The following is a 17911-nucleotide window of genomic DNA, read 5'->3' as shown; positions in this document are numbered from 1 at the left end:
TTACTGTAATATTTTCATTAAAAAAAATACATACCTGAAATTGCATGATGTAAATTTAGTGTGGTATTCAGTCATATAAGTCATATAATTATTATCCACAGTCGTATTAGGTTATTTTTTATATTTTATTTTTTATTCAGATACAAGTTAGCGCTTGACTGCAATCTCACCTGGTGGTAAGTGACGATGCAGTCTAAGATGGAAGCGGGCTAACCTGGAAGGGGTATAACCCGCATGCTCCTTTGGTTTCTACACGGCATCGTACCGGAACGCTAAATCGCTTGGCGGCATGGCTTAGCCGGTAGGGTGGTAATTAGCCACGGCCGAAGCCTCCCAACAGAGTAGACCAGAAATTTAGAAATTATAAAATTCCAAATCCCTACTAGGAATCGAACCCGGGACCTCCCACTAATCCCTGGCGCAGTGCTTAGCACTGCGCCAGGGAGGTCCTCTATGTTATTCGTAGTGTTATTAGTCGTACCTACCTAACAATAAAATGTTTTAAAATCTCTGAAAAGAATTGACATGATAAAGAATTTGTACAACTCGGCTAAATTTTAAACTAAGACTAAAACTTTATTAGTCTGGCTGAGATCCATAGTAATTAGTAGTCAGTTATGTAAAGTCTGAGCAAATTTTCGACTTCGCTTAACTGAAACTTAAGGCAGACTTAAACACTGAAATAGAAATGTAAAGTACACTAGAAGAAGTGTACTTATCATCCACACAGTTTCTTTTAGTTACCCCACTTAACGTACCGCGAATTAAAATTGGCACTTTGTATCAAATAATTTGATAGCTTATTCCCGCGACTTTGTTCGCGTGGACGACACAAATTTCAAATCCCAATTTTACCCCCTTAGGAGTGAATTTTCAAAAGTCCTTTCTTAGCGGATATCTACATATTTATAGCTATCTGCATGCCCAGCCCGATCCGTCCAACAGTTTGAGCTGTGCGTTGACTGATCAGTCAGTTCTTTATTTTATATACTTATTTAGATGTATCATCACTAACATGTAGGTCCGAGTAGGCTCACATGACGCTCATTGCTGGTTTGTGCGCCAAAATGGCGAAAATCGTGTTTCTTCAATATAATAGGTTGGCAATCGCAGGTTCAGCATTCTGGTATTAATCAAAGTAGGTACCTACGCTCTAAAGATCTCAGCTCTATTAGCATAATGTTGAACTAACTACTAAAAATAGGTAGGTGTTTGGTATTTGTAGTCATTGTTTTTTTTAAAGAATAGAGTTAATGCGTTAGGTGATTTTGTGGCTTTCTGGTACAACTGTTACATCCATAACTTCTCCATCAGCGAGTAAATTTAGATTTGATACTCGGTGTATTCCCATTTCCATGTTTTATTGACGCTGTTGTCGTAAACCGGCGTCATGGGTGGCTTAACCGGCTCCTGATACTGAAACAACGTTATTTGTGAAAATATTATGAAAATTCCTCTCCACAAACCTATAATGGATAACTAAGATCTAGATGGACTAAGATCCCGTGAGGGCCAGAACCCGGACGAAGTTCATGATTTTATAAAAGCTGAAAGTTTATCTGCGTATTGTCCCCAACACAGGGAAGAACGATCTACTTACTAGCTTATGCTCGCGACTTCGTCCGCGTGGACTTCACCCTCTTAGGGGTTGAATTTTCAAAAATCCTTTCATAGCGGATGCCTACGTCATAATAGCTATCTGCGTGCCAAATTTCAGTTTGATCCGTCCAGTAGTTTGAGCTGTGCGTTGATAGATCAGTCAGTCAGTCACCTTTATATATTATTTAGATACTTATAGTAGGAAGTGTAGTATACAGTGTGTTTTTTTAACTGGGACAGTATGGAGAAATCTAATACTATAGGAGATACAGGGAAAGAAAGTCTTAGGAAACTTTAGGTCTTTTTTATGGAAACAATTTTGGCATAGTCGTCGTAATTTTATGGTCGGGCGTGAGTTGTCTATAAAAATCAATGAAATTAACTGACATTTTTTATAATGTCGATCGAGTACTTCAAGAAGACCTCCACCGCTTCGCGGATTACCTACTGTAGAAACAATAAATTACATCTTATTCCCCATACTATCTCAGTAAAAAAAACCGGCCAAGTGCGAGTCAGGCTCGCGCAATGAGGGTTCCGTACTACAGTCGTATTTTTTCGACATTTTGCACGATAATTAAAAAACTATGATGCATAAAAATAAATAAAAATCTGTTTTAGAAAGTACAGGTGAAGACCTTTCATATGATACCCCACTTGATATAGTCACTCACTTCGAAAGTTGAAAATACTAATTATTAGTTCATGACCACAATTTTTTTTTTGTGTGATCTAACCCTAAATTCACGGTTTTCAGTTTTTTCCCCAAATGTCATCTATAAGATCTACCTACCTGCGAAATTTCATGATTCTAGGTCAACGGGAAGTACCCTAGTACGTAGTAACGGGAAGTAGGTTTCTTGACAGACAGACAGACAGACAGACAACAAAGTGATCCTATAAGGGTTCCGTTTTTCCTTTTGAGGTACGGAACCTTAAAAACACACTGTATCGTACGGATAGTACATTAAAGTGTCATAGATTACCTGATTAGGCTCATATACTGGTAGCCCCGGAGTATCCCTCGGAGGTGGACACGGCGGCACTAGATTCAGGGGCTCATACTGATCATCAGAAAGTCCGCTGTCAGGCGAATCCGGTTCCATAGAGTTGAGGTAACCTTTCGGTTCTCGACTCTTATGCACACAGTAATCCCCAGTAAAAGGATTTTGGTACGCTACCACAGTTCTGGAAAAGAATTATCAAATTCTATAAAGGATTTTAAAGTCTGAAGTTGACGATGTATAGAAGTTTTTTTTTCTCATGATTTTGTTTACTGTTACGAAGAAAAGGTAATAAAAATACTAGCTAATGCCTAAGACTTTGTTCACATGGAATTCGCTTTTGAAAATTCTGTTTTCCTGTGGGACAAAGGTATTTTTAGGCATAAAAAGTACCCTATCTCCGTTTCTGTGAGGCAAACTATATTTGTGTCCATCAAGATCCGTTCAGCGGTCAGGCCATACGAACAAACAGGCACATTTCGTATTTATAATATAAGGATGGATGGAATCCTAGCTTATTTCGTAAATTATAAAGTAACTCTTAATTTTATTGATATCATTCTGTTTTTTCTGTTCCGTCTTTGAGTGTGAAACTTGAGAAGCGTATATAAAAAAAATTCAAACAATTGGCGAAAATTTTATACCGAAAATAGAATTAGAGAACACTATCTAATAAAATTGGTACCAAGGTACATTAATAACTAGATGGTGCCCGCGACTTCGTCCGTGTGGTTTTAGGTTTTAAAAACCCCGTGAAAACTCTTTGATTTTCCGGAATAAAAAATAGCCTATGTCTTTCCCCGGGATGAAAGTTATCGCTATACTTACCAAATTTTATCAAAATCGGTTGAACGGAAGGGCCGTGAAAGGCTAGCAGATAGATAAACAGACCTACAGACGGACAGACAGACCTACATACTTCCGCATTTATAATATTAGTATGGATTTGAGTAAGGAGCTATGAAATTATTACTTTTAATAAATAAGAATTTTAAGGGCGGACATTGGAAAAGTTTATTATTTTAAATGTGCAATCAGATAATTTTATTGCTTTAATTATTTTATTTTGGTAAATAATAGGTAATAACTGTGTGGACACACTATACTTACTCTTGTTGAATTTTATGATTAACTTATTAGGATTTACGAGAATAATAAATTTAAATTAATTAGGGGGTCGAAAGTGGTAATATAAAAGTAAAGTATAATTATTATAGCAAGGTACGTTGTCTACATAGCAAGCAAAATTCAATCAACTTATTAATATTTAAATAGGTATGTAAATACTAGAATCGATTATGATACGTATACCCTGACCAAGGTAGGTACTATGTGCCCAGACATTAAAAAAAATCATACCTTAACTGTTCGTTGGTTTCTCCCTCTTTTTTATGAGAAAACAACACTTTCGTAGGTCTCAGCAGTATAGCAACCTGAAAAATTCAGTTGTAATATAATTATAAAATATACCTCTCTAATACTTGAAGGCAAATAAGCCCTTGATTGCGATTTCACCTGATTTTACCTACCACCAGGTAAAAACAATGCCGTCTTAGATAAAAGCGGTAAGTATAACCTAAAAGCCTATTTTTACGTTTTCTACGCAGCATCGTACCAAAACATTGAGGTACCTATTGTTTACTCATATTATTGGTTTGTCCTTCAATCACAACTGAACAACGGATCTACGTGATTTTTTGCGTAGATAGAAAGAATTTTTTGCATGAATGGACTGAAAAAAATATTTTTGTATGTTAAAGACCTGGAGAGTTACATAGGCTTCTTTTTATAATAGAAAGTCAAAGAGTTTCCATGGGATTTTCAAAAACCTAAATCTACAAGGATAAAGTCGCGAGCGTCACCTAAGTAGTTCTTTAATAAATTAGTAAGTCACTATGTAAATTTCTATGAGAGAACTGTACCGAAAATCAACGCCCTAACGAAGTATTCAAGCTCGAACACTCGAACGCTCGAATATACAACGAAATTCGTCAATAAAACAGGATCAGGTGGCTCCCGGGCAAAACATCTCCCCAGGATGAAGGATTTTCCTTTCAAACGAACTTTGAGTAGGTATATCACTTGCACCCGCCTTTCCTGAAGGGTAATAAAGGAACACTCACCCACCCTTATACCTACATATATTTGACTTTGAAATTTATAAAGTTTGACCTTTGAATCATGTATCGTTAAAGGACTAAACAATATACAGAATGCGCGACGAAAACGTGTCCAATATGGCTCCTATAGTAGTTGTCATACAAGAAGCTATTACTAAGATTTCACAATGCGAGGCGCACTTTAGATCCGCGCTACTGCCATACTGTGCGAGCTACTGCCAAATCGTACATGCTTACGCGCGCATTCAGTATGACATCCAGCCGTGCAGTTATAGCGTCGCACTGCCATTGCCTGATTCTGTGTTTAGCTGAAGATTTGGATAGACGATAGAGATGTTAAATAATTTCGTTCCTTTAAACGTATGAACGTGTGTTTTTTATAATTGAATAGGTGAAGCGTGAAGCGACTTTGTTGTATATTATGTAGAGATTTTAAAAAATGGTAATCAATTAATTAATTTTTTTTTAACCATACCTGTCCATTCTGCTGTAGTCTATATACACGGTACGCTGAATATCCGCATGTAAAAACAATTAGGAGTAGCTGAAATGATGTGCAAGGACTGGTTAAATACAAAACATTAATGGTTTACAAAATGAATAGATTGTAATTTACTCGCAGACTATATTATGTAAATGTGTCAAACATAGACCACAGTTCCCATCAAAAGTTCACTTAATTTAATACTTATTGTATATTTTAACAATAACGGAGATATATTGGTGGTTGTCACTTTTTTAAGACGAGTTAATTTATTGCCCTCCTACCTATTCCAATGGATGTTAAGTGATAAATAGGTACGAGTTTTCACATAAGTGCCTTATTCTAAGCAAAAAGTCCTGCATAGTAAATTACCACCAGGTTACTTACCAAAATTGATAACAATAAGATATCGATGTAAATAATTATCATATTTAAACACAGCACTTTGCACTCATTTCACTATTATCCTAAATACACGTAAACATGGAAAAAATCAAAATTCTATGCTCTAACTTCAACGGACACAAGAAACTGAAAATAAGGAACTTTCATGGTTTTCTTATTGGTTGAAAGTATTTTTTATACCTTTACTATTGGCCAAAATCCTCAAGCAAATATAAACTGACCAATCAGATTCTGCTACAGTTTTGATAAAGACGCAACCGCGCTTTTTCAAAGATCATAAATAAAACAGACCTGCTACCATGCTCAAAGATAAGTATGGTACCTATTATTTAACTCCAAAACTCAAGAATTGTATTTTAAAATGTAAAGATAAACTTGAACGCTTCTGTGTGTATCTACACAGCGCGCGACCTTTGCTATTTTATAAAAGCTGAAAGTTTTTTTGGCGATTGTCTCCAACACGGAGGAACGATCAGCGACTATGAAGTCTGGATCATACTGGCTTTGCCAGATAACAGGTAACAAAGACTTATTAGATGTAAGAAATCTTTCGTCAAAGTATATTCTATTTCTTATAAGTCTAATTTATTTATATTTTCTTCAAAATAGTATTAGAAATTACGTCGTGCATTGACTTACACGACACTAAGAGTCGTGGCAATCCCCTGCCAGACACCCTTAAACTTTAAAACTTTATTCTCTCTCATACTGCCTACCTATAACTATTTATTGTTCTTATTAGACCTTTCTGGTAATTAAAGGCATCAATCCTTCAAAAAACGAACTTACCTTCTGCTTGTATAATCTTTGACCCGCAGCGAGAGCTGGCGCCTATGGTGTCGCGACGTCTGTCTCCGAGACCCAAGTTGTGTTATCCCGATCCATACTCCGGGTAGCGTCATCATAAGTAGGTATTATTTGTGTGAATATTAATAAATCGGTGCCGGTACATCAAGTGCGACGGAGTCCGGCTCTATTGGGACTGGTCCCCTCATCACGGACAGGACTATTATAGCGAATAAGCCTGACATCGTGGTAGTGGCCGGGCACAGTCGAGGGTGTTTTTGGTGAACATCACCAGAACCTCGTGATAACTAGGACGGAAAAAAATTTAAATGCAAGTATCTCAATCTGGCTCACGAGGTTTCCGACATGTGGCATGTTCAGTCCACTGAAACCATCCCAATCGTCATATTTTCTGAGAATGGGTTGATCCCAGTCAGCCTCACTCACCATCTGAGGGGTTCCGTGGCAGCTAGGATGCATAAAGTGGTGTTGCTAGATTCAGCTAGGATAGTCCACCGATTTCTCAACCTGTCTTCCTGACCCCCGGCTGTTTGGTCTCCCCTGCCGGGGTGTATTCCTCCTCCCGTTACAAATATTACGTATTTGTATAGAGAAGTGTATTATATTTCCTTTCGGCTTTTATATTTTGTACTAGCTGATGTCCGCGACTTCGTCCGCGTGGATTTAGGCTTTTAAAAATCCCATAGGAACTTGTGATTTTCCGAGATAAAAGTAGCCTATGTCACTCTCCAGGTCTTTATCTATACCCATGCAAAGATCACTTCAATCCGTTGCACCGTTGTGACGTGATTGAAGGACAAACCAACAATTTAACAGACCAACAAACCACTTTTGCATTAATAATAAGGGTACTGAAGTAGGTACTGATATAATAAGGTTTGTGATAGTGTGATGACAATCTTGTAAAAAAAACAACTTGAGACTGTAAACGATGTTTATGAAAAGATCGTTTCAAGCAATTAATTGAAACTTTGCTGATTAAATCTAAATGGAGAGGGATCGACTTTCATGGCGTTGTTACTGACCCTCGTTATATCTTGAACTAAAAGACTCAGTTGTAGCTCTTCTATGTAAGTATATCTCTACATAACATTAAAAAATCGCTTTCACTTATAACTTCTAATCTTTTCAGTGTATTTCAATTTTCAAATATAAACATACCAGAAGTGAATTTTAAATATTAATCACGACTTATCGAGAGTTTTACCTTTTATAATAACCTAACTGCAATATTAACTTGATTAGGTGCTATTTGCCCAATTGCTATTGCGACCATTCAATCAAAATGGCGACCTAAACACAAAAGCATTTAATAGTCGGTCAAGTCTCGCGTCGAAACGAGACTAGCTTTAAAAACCATCAAACACCCGTAGGTATTTTAACAATCGACTCAAAATGTCGACGCAACAGATGACGTGACGTTCCGTTTCAAAGGCGGCAAATATAAGTGCGATAACACAAGGCACTTTTCACTTTCTCGATTTTGCACGATAAATGCAAAACCTATTACTTGTGCTATAAGGCCTACCTACCCACCAAATTTCATGATTCTAGGTCAACGGGAAATACCCTATAAGTTTAATTGACAGACACGATGGACAGAGAGACAGACGGACGGACGGACGGACGGAAAAAATTGTGTTATTAATGGTATTAGAAGAGTGGTCGGAATGTTGAATCTGTAGAATGTGGAATTGGAAAAGGGATTATCCAGAGGAAAATTAATATGTGCGACGGCGTTTCAGATAACCAGAATCTTAATCTGCAAATTTTAATCTCATAGTAAAAGTTGTAAAGTAGATGTAATGTACCTAGTCATTTTATTATTCATCATCTCAACCCATCATCGACCCACTACTGGGATGGGTCTCCTCTTAGAATGAAAAGAGTTTAGGTCATAGTTCACTACATTTGCCGTGCGGATTGACAGACTTCACACATCTTTGAAAGCATGATGGAGAACTCTCAAGCAAGCAAGTTTCCAGACGATGTTTTTTATTTCGCCGTTTCCTCTCCTCGTGCCTCTCCACTGCGAGGTTGGCTGTCATCTATCTCCTCATATGATAATCTTTCGCCAAATGGACTCAATCTAACCGCTGTACCTAAGCGGATAGATTTAGTCCATTTGGCAGTTCATAACAAAATATTGCTACAAGTTTACCAGTCATGATTTTTTCACCATCCTGTTACTATATTAGTCCATACTAATATTTTGAAGAGGCAAAATATGTGAATGGGGAGAAATCTCAGGAACTAATGATTCTATTCTGAAAATCATTTCATTGGAATATAGATAGCTACATTCTTTCTAAATGCTATTAATCATATCACCAGAAAAAGCGTGTATCAAAAGAAAAGCACACTATAAAACACTTTAAATCATATTGTTTACTGTACTATTATAGTCAGAATGAAAGCTAAACTACCCAAATCGAAATACAATTCCGCTACCAACTCCAATTATCCGCTGAATTCACCCCCGGGGTGCTCGATAAATTTTAATTGTGTCCATAAATATTTACATTACAGTTTGCTTTTTGTAATCTAAAGCACCCATTGTAACCGTTCACCTGTTGATAGTTTTGAATTTACCGTTTTAATGTATCCAGTGAGCGAGTTTTAAGTTAGTTTAACGGAACAGTTTGCTTTTTCGTGCAAGGCAATATTAAATGGACAAATATGAAAGAACATATTATACAAAAACCGCCCAAGTGCGTGGCGGGCCACGCGCAGTGTAGGGTTACGAAGTAACAATCCTCGAAAAACGGATATAACTCCTTAACCTGCGAATCCTACTTAGCCATAATAGTTTTCCTTTAAAATTGATTATATATACCTACTACTGTTGTGAATTTTTTCACGTTCCTATATATACTAGCATTTGGCTGATAGAGACATGGGACGACATATAGACTACTTTTTAACCGACTTCCAAATAGGAGGTGGCTCTGAATTCGGCCAGTTTTTTATCCCAAAAATCAAAAAGTTATCACAGGACTTTTAAAACCTAAATCCACCCGCATGAAGTTGTGGAATCATCTGGATTCTAGCAGATTAATATTGCATGATTCTGAATCTTATTAGATGATGTCACTTACATTTGGTTTGCTCCCATTTGGATTTCCTTATGTTAATCCCTTAAAAACTAACTGTACATAAAGTTATTCGCTACTTTTTAACCGGTTACTCAATTTGTAAATCAGAGTTAAATACCACTCTTACATACAATTTTCACCCCTAACAGTTCATACATAAGGATGATAAAGGGTTCTCTCCTGATACCGTATGAGCCGTGTCAAATTATACCGTATGTAAAGTGAAGAGCAATTGACTTTCTACCAGACATCAGCTGTTGGTAACGATGTAAGGAAAGTTGTGCTTTAACGTAAGTACGTGCGCTACAGGTATCCGGTTTTACTTATCTCACCAGATTTTACCTACATATATAGTTATCATAAGTTTCCCCATCAGAGGACCATTCATCTTATCATCTATCATGCGTAGGATGCTGTTGCTGCTTCTACGGACTCTGGACAATAGTGAGACTGTTTTTTTGCGCCAGGTGGCATCAAAGCCACCTGTCTGCGCCTCAGTAGACATAGCCGATGCACTACAAAACTGAGGTTTTTTGGTTTCGACGGTATTGCTTGGTCTTTCTGCTTCTTTAGTAGTGGGTGGGCGAATGGTGCATATCGCTTACTGTACGTTGTACCATACAGATTTGTCTGTTTTGGCGGATTATAGAAAATTAAGATTGTGGTTCCTTCAATAATATCATGGACTTCCGCAAAGTAACGGCTACTTCTACCCAACATCCGAACCTCTTTAGATAACTGAACAAGCGAAGTACCTAAGTAAGCTTAATTTAATAAATTTACTATTTTGTGCACTAGCTGATGCCCGCGACTTTGTCCGCGTGGTTTTTAAAAACCCCGTGAAAACTCTATGGTTTTCCGGGATAAAAAGTAGCCTATAACACTCTCCCGGTCTTTAACTATTATAGTCCATACTCTATACCCATGCGAAAAATCATGTCAATCCATTGCACCGTTGCGACCTGATTGAAGGACAAACCAACAAACAAACACACTTTCGCATTTATAATATGGGTAGTGATTATTTATATCCTTATGTACGTTTTAGTTAGGTACCCACTTTAGAAACTCAAATTATCTAACAATTTCGTTTCCACTATCTTTTCTTTCAGCCTTTGAAGGCCTTTTAAAAACAAAATGGCCGTCCCTTTATCGGATATTGATTGCATTTAGGAATCAGTCTACTTCCATTACCTTGCCGCAAGTCTCCATTTGACGTTTCTCGCCTAATTTCCTCTTAAAGCGACGGTTCAGAATTCGATTCTCGATCGTTTTCCGGTCCGATTGATTTTATTACCGCTATTCCTAAGTCACTTTGCGTTGGAAAATGTTGCTTTCGTTGCCCGTCACCATTTTTATTTCTTTATTTTGCCCGAGCTTAAATGGTTTACGGCTTTGAAGACTGATGGATACAAGTGTTACAAGTATAGAAAGGGGCTGATTACCAGGCAGGGGCAAGGGCGTATCATAAAAAAGCTAAATTTCGCTTATAATTCAGTTTACTGCAGCTAGCTTCAATAAAAATTGGTTCCAATTCTGTTTTACATGTTTACTCTTCTCTATCCACGGCATTTGAATTGAATTATCACGTTATTAATGTGAAACTGCTATAAGACTAAATAAACAGGCATAATACATCAAAAGACTTATTTTACTGAAGACAACGATGACAGCACTATAAGCACCTGACTTGTTTCTTAATTTTCAGGTTATTTTATTTATACCTAGTCGGGTTACAGTTTTTTAATTTTTTATATTTTTCCGTAGTCGGGTTACAGCTTTTTAAACTTTTTCTTTTATTTCAAACTTTTACGTTTTAAACCTTTGAAGCGACCACATCGAAAAGCATCTAGATTGTAGTAGCACCATCTGTTATGTCTAACCAAAACTAACTATTGCAATTTTCACAATGCAATTATTATTATTATTTTATCTTTATCTTTTATTTTTACAGGGCAGTAATTTATGTTAATGCATGCTTACAAAGCTTATTAATTATTTATCTCTAAAATGGTCAAATATAAACACAAACACTCTTTCATTCGATTTTTTCTTAATACCTAAACAATGTACAGACCTACCTTAGAATAATTATTCTACTAAAAAAATTATTTAGCATTTTAATTACTGTTAATCTGTTTTATCACACATTGAAAATCACAAAACAGGTGGAGTGGTGAGGTGAAAACTGTCGCTAGTTGGCGCTACTAGTAGTACAAACAATAAAGTAAAATTTGGTTACTGACACTTGGTATATTTTGTATACTACATTGTTTACCAATGAAATCAACGAGTACATGAATGATTAGAAGCATGTGCTCGTGGTTTTCATTGACTTTAGTAAAGCGTTTGATATGCTGGTATTTGAAACGCTATATTCTAAACTAGAGAAATGTGGAATACAGGGATCCCTCCTAGAATGGTTCAGAAATTATCATCAAAATAGATTAACCTATGTCAAAATAGATAATACGATTAGTGACAGCACACGTACGACCAAAGGAACAGCTCAGGGTTCGATTCTTGGTCCTACCGAATATCTAATGTACGTAAATGAGATGAGTAATCTGTTCAATGAGGGATCCGTGTATCAATTCGCAGATGACACATGCCTCATCGTAGCCAATAGAGACCTGCAGGCGGCCGAGCGATTGATGCAAGCTAACTTTGATACCTTATGTAAATGGGCGCATGATGTTGGACTAGTAATAAATACTAAAAAAACTAAAGCAATGCATATACATACTGCGCACAATAAATCAGTGCATAAGGCTTCTATTGTTGCTCATTCGCACGACTGCCTGCACGGGTACATAAACCCCTGTAACTGTCCGCCCATTGAAATGGTTAGTGAACACATGTATATAGGACTCAAAATCGACAATCGCTTTAATTGGCTCCCTCATATAAACTATATTTGCAATAAATTAAGAGCTATCCTAAGTAAAATGTATATACTTAAATTTAAACTTCCATATAGGACGCTGAGACTGCTTTACTTAGCATTGGCAGACTCTATAATTGATTATGGCTTAAGTAGTTATGGTAGAACCTTCAAAACTTATCTGTTACGCATATACAACTTACAAATAAAAATAATTAAAACCATAGTACCTAAAAAAATTAAATTAAAATTTTCTAATGATTATTCTAAATTATTTAAGTACTGCAAGTTACTGCCAGTGCTAAGTAAGGTTAGCCTGGCGATCCTGAAAGAAGAATATCATAACATAAAGCACCTAACATGTAAAGAGAGAAACAGAAAGCTGCGCATCTTACCAAACTACAAGAAGTTTAAATTACCTAAGAATAATAATAAGTATGGAACTAGAACATGTTCATATATCTTAGCAAATATAATGAATAGCTTACCTTTAACTCTGCAAAATACCTACAGTAAAAGAGCGATTTTTATAAGAAATTGTAAGAGGCACTTCCTGGATCTAGGTGCCTCTTTGGATGCCTAGTCTAGGTCTAGGAAGTGTTTCATGTAACGATATTTTATATGTACAAATATGCACTAATTAACAGCTTTTAATTTTTATAACAGTTTTTTTACATAGATTTTATTAAATTTGTATAACGCGAACTCGCCATCCTCACATAAACTTTAACAGTTTCTAGAGGATGGCAAACTGTTTATTTTAAAATGTATTATTGAAATTTACGTGATCAATAAAAAAAAATATATATATATTTATGAACTCAATATTTTTTCTCTTTCATTTGATATCCCACTCAATACAATAGAAAAAAAAATGTTTTGGAGACCTTCACTATTTTTGATGTAACGTCGATTTTATTCATATGAAATGTAGCCTACGTCACCTGGACCATAATAACAAACCGAAATCGGCAAAGTAGTTTAGGCGCTACAGTGGAACACACATAAATACAAACCTACATACATAATAGACTGCTAAAATCATACATAACCTTTGCTTTTGACTTTGCCGTAGTCGGGTAAAAATGATCAACCAAACAACTAGATACTTCAAATGGATGGATATTGACACTGTTTTCGGAATAAGTACCTACCTACAATATTAATTCCGATTATTAAATAAAATAAAAAGATTTACTTAGTTTTTTGCATTTAATAAAAATAAATTCTTAACAAAACGCGGTTTGTTTTGCGTACCCTTATTAATTATAACGCACCTACTTAATCACAATTATTTTTAATACTTCTTATCCTAGTAAAAAATTGTGTAGTTCGAGTGCAATGTACAGATACAGGTAAAATAATTAGGTCTATATTTTCAAAAATATTAAGTCTATAAAGCGTTTGGCTACTTCTACATATTAATAATAAATCAATAAATAGTAGTTAATACTCGCTTAGATCAATAATAATCGAGATAAGACAATAACACAACAAACACAAATGCAAATGGCACCCAGATCCTCAGGGTAAGGTCACATTAACAATTTTATTTCAGAAATATTTGTCATATCACCTGGTTGGATCCACACACTTGACGCGAAGATAAAATATCAAGCAATACATTTTAAATTAAATAATAAGGGAATACTGGGGCCGATTCTCTTGTACACAATCTCTAAACTAAACTAAATTAACAGGTCTAAATCTAGTGCTATCCTTTTCCACAAGCAACATTATGAAAGGGGATAGCAATAGATTTAGACGTGTCGTTTTAGTTTAGTTTAGAGATTGTGTACATTGGAATTAGCCACAATGTATTAGTAAAAGTTTGCACATCTCGAAACCTTTTATGATTTTCGTAAAGCATTGAGTTTTACGAAAACTTTATCAACATCAGAGTTTAATAAAAAACCGGTCAAGTGCGAGTCAGACTCGCGCACCGAGGTTTCCGTACTCGGGTTTTTGTTTCGACATTTTGCACGATAAATCAAAAACTATAATTCACAAAAATAAATAAAATTCTGTTTTAGAATGTACATGTAAAGTCCTTTCTTATGATACCCTAGTTGGTAGGTACAGTTATCTTACTTTGAAAATTGAAAATACCAATTATTATTATTTTGTTCATGAACACATTTTTTTGTGATGAAACCACAAAATAACAGATAGACAGACAATGAAGTGATCCTATAAGTGTTCCTTTTTTCCTGAAAAGGAAACATTAAAAGTTTAATTATGTATGAACTGTGACTGTAGCACTTTTTCTATCACAATAATTCACAAAGTATGGGCCCTGTGGGCTTTGTAAAAGATTGCACATCTCAACGTTGTTGGTTTGGTAGTAAAATAAATAATCTCTAATAATAGAAAAATTTGAGTAACTAGGTACTTATGTCAAAGTAAAATGGAAGATTAAATGATGTGGTGCAGTTTTTAAAACTCATCATTTTTAAACTCAAAATCTATGAATGTGTTCAAGATATTATGCAAGCTCATACTAACCGTATTGAAAACGCATAGAACCCAACAGTGAATTTCATTTACAGAAAAAATTATAACCACACTTGAGGTTCCACATCTTCCTTTATTCTACTAAAATACGAAACAGCCACCTCCAATGTGAATCTTTGGCAATCCTTACAAAACAGGTAAAATCGACATGTCGCTAATGTGACCTTATCTTATGCTTGATATCAAAACACATTCACTTATAATATGAAAAATCCCGCTAACTAATCTCCATAAAAATGTTTTATGCAGAGTCAGCTAAAGGAGTCAGCTCTGGAGCAGATGGTAAAGGCCTTTCCTTCGTATGCGGAACCAATGGCTGTTTACTGGGAGCTGGTCGCAGGAGTCCACGCCGTGATACCACCGTGAGTAGAACCGTCACTGACACGAAAAACGAAAGCAACTGAAATTAATAGAAAAGATAAAACTATTTAGGCAAACCCAGAAATAGAAATAACAAATGAATGCACTAAAACACTCAAAGAATTCAAACTTAGAAATCTCAGTGTGCCAAAAAATAAGAAAACATTTGAAAAAGATGAAAACTTAAATAATATATCGAAGTTAAAGTTAATCGCCTATAATAATAACCTATCAGACAAATTAATGTTACCTACTTGAAGTCTAACTTATCAATAAAAAAGGCAGGCTAAATGAAAAACAAAAACAAATGTGGAATGCTAGTAAAAAAATTGAGGGAAAATGAAGAATATGCAATGGAATTTATAAATAACTTTATCTACATAGGTACCTACCTAATTTTCTTATAAATGAGATCTATTAATCGTCTTTGTAAACCTGTAGGTACAGTTTTTACAACAAGATAATTAACATAAATATGTGTTCGACGTTCTATTTTAACACTGACCTAGTTTTACGAACAAAGTTATCATTAAACAAATCTTTCTCTTACCGCTGACACTCCAAATGTTGTAACTATTTCGTATGACAAAAACATTATAACAATTTTACTTTATTTATGAAAAAATATAAACAATAACACCACTGTTAACGAGGCTTATAATCACAGAGAAGAAAAGAACAAAATGACAGTCACTGGCTGCTGAGGCTTTGTTTGAAAACACAAGAGACACAGTGATGCAGAACGTAAAGGAATTAGCATTTATCCATACGTGTTTTGTTCACAGTGTGAGAGCACACACGCAGTTGGAAAACAGGTTGACAATGTTGACACTAACCTGTGCGGTGTGGCAACGTCTAGATACAATGTCAAATAGTATGATAATGACACACAGGTGGGTTTAGTACACCTACTGGATAAGTTGCGTGCGCGCAGAGCGGCAACGTCGCAGGCATGCGTCATTTGTTCTTTATTTAAAATCGATGCGCAGGCGCACGCTTTACACCTACGTAATGAGACATCTGCATGATTATCAATTATCATAGGTACTGGAATTTTCTACATTTTACAACTTTTTTGTTGCACGTTTGCTTAATGTATGAGTTTGTTTACCGTCACTCATCCCTATTTTTAGTAGGTAACCAGAAAAAAAAGAAATACGTATTTAGGTACCTTTTATCGTAACGAAATCCATCATGGATTCCACCGGCCATAGGAGAATTATATCGGACTCCTTTCAACTATAAACCTCACGAAGTTCCATTCCATCCCACCGCTGTAGACGGACCGACAACTCATTATTACTCCGCCAGCGGATGTCTGCACGCAGAGGCACGCCGGAACCACAACACGTCAACCAACTCGAGGATCGCACTGTGTGTGATGGACCGCCCCGTGTCCATCATCCAAGGGCGATTCCCTCTCTACGATCTCCATCCTCAATATCTCCGGAGAGCAATACTCGCCTTCCACCTTCTTCCATTACCAAATGAAAGACGTGGTACCTACTCCAACCTTTTATAATAACATTGATAATACAATCGACTTTTTTCAAGATCTTTTAAGGTTCTACGAAAAATACAACCTGGGAAATGAGTCTGATAACTCGGGCAAAGTTACCCAAACATAAAATTGAAAAAGACATTATTATCTGTCGCGGTTGACGACTAATGTATTCTTATCACTTCCAACTTGGTTTTGCGAAGTTAGATGCTTTTATAAGATTCGACAAGGAAGCGAAATTTTTCCCGGTCCACGAATACTGTGTGTATTTTGTAAATTGAAGATTTCAAATCCATACTAATCTATACTTAATATTATCAATGCGAAAGGGTGTCTGTCTATTTGTCTGTCTGCTAGCCTTTCACGGCCCATCCGTTCAACCGATTTTGAAGAAATTTGGTACAGAGATAGGTTGCGTCCCGGGGAAGGACATAGGTTACTTTTTGTCCCGGAAAATCAATGAATTCCCACGGGAATTTTAAAAACCTAAATCAACGCGGACATCATCTAATAGGTAAATTATAAAGTGCTTTTGAATCGTCAAAAGAATCTGTACCACTGCTGGTTCGAAATACCTTTTCTCTATAACGTTAACGGATAGAGGAGCCAAGTATCATTTTTTAACAATGTTATTCATTTTAAATAATATCTGTCCCGGCTGTACTCACGTGTTTAGTCCACGTTAGCCCGACTAGTTTCGAACCCATCCGGGGTTCTTTTTCAAGGGAGTCCTACTTACTCATTTTGTTTTAATTCCTACCTAATTGTGAAACTCTTGTCCTATGCCAAATAATTACAAGCTCAAAATAATATGATATTTTATTGAAAAGGATTCTATGAAAGCGCTTTAAATTGTGAAAGCTTTGTCCGTTACTAAAAAATTTGGTTATTGACAACAAGTTCCGAATATTGAATCTGAATAATAGTATGAGTAGATAATAATTATTATGTAACTCAAATATTTCTTACGTACCTAGTAGGTACCTACCTATTCAATAAATCAATAATAAATTAATGAATAATAATAGCTTATGCTCGCGACTTCGCGTGGACTACACGAATTTCAAACAATTATTTCACCCCCTTAGGGGTTGAATTTTCAAAAATCCTTTCTTAGTGGATGCCTACGTCATAATAG

The 17911-nt window shown here is 35.9% G+C and overlaps 1 protein-coding gene and 1 long non-coding RNA gene across 2 annotated transcripts; both read right to left on the bottom strand.

Annotated features, from left to right (window-relative positions):
* Positions 1-1105: 1105 nt before the first annotated feature.
* On the bottom strand, positions 1106-5891 carry LOC117984932 (uncharacterized). Its single transcript, XM_034971606.2, has 5 exons — positions 5595-5891; positions 5199-5267; positions 3963-4036; positions 2586-2787; positions 1106-1416 (listed from the first exon to the last, which is right to left on the bottom strand). Exons 1-5 carry the CDS (start codon positions 5634-5636, stop codon positions 1324-1326), a joined length of 480 nt encoding a protein of 159 aa, XP_034827497.1. The 5' UTR covers positions 5637-5891; the 3' UTR covers positions 1106-1323.
* An 8529-nt stretch (positions 5892-14420) lies between these two features.
* LOC138402727 (uncharacterized) lies at positions 14421-16126 on the bottom strand. The gene is made up of 2 exons (XR_011237072.1): positions 15823-16126; positions 14421-15312 (listed from the first exon to the last, which is right to left on the bottom strand). It is a non-coding gene; the product is annotated as an uncharacterized lncRNA (long non-coding RNA).
* Positions 16127-17911: the final 1785 nt, after the last annotated feature.

Source organism: Maniola hyperantus, chromosome 9, assembly GCF_902806685.2.
Source record: "Maniola hyperantus chromosome 9, iAphHyp1.2, whole genome shotgun sequence".
In the NCBI taxonomy this organism is placed as follows: Eukaryota; Metazoa; Arthropoda; class Insecta; order Lepidoptera; family Nymphalidae; genus Maniola; species Maniola hyperantus.
This window is presented reverse-complemented; position numbering and strand designations above follow the sequence as displayed.

Excerpts from the sequence above, each read along its gene's own strand:
- LOC117984932 (XM_034971606.2), bottom strand. The coding sequence starts at position 5,636 with ATGATAATTATTTACATCGATATCTTATTGTTATCAATTTTG. Across the intron at positions 5,268-5,594 it reads TCTTATTGTTATCAATTTTG|CTACTCCTAATTGTTTTTAC; the intron begins GTAAGTAACCTG and ends ACATCATTTCAG. Across the intron at positions 4,037-5,198 it reads GACTACAGCAGAATGGACAG|GTTGCTATACTGCTGAGACC; the intron begins GTATGGTTAAAA and ends TGAATTTTTCAG.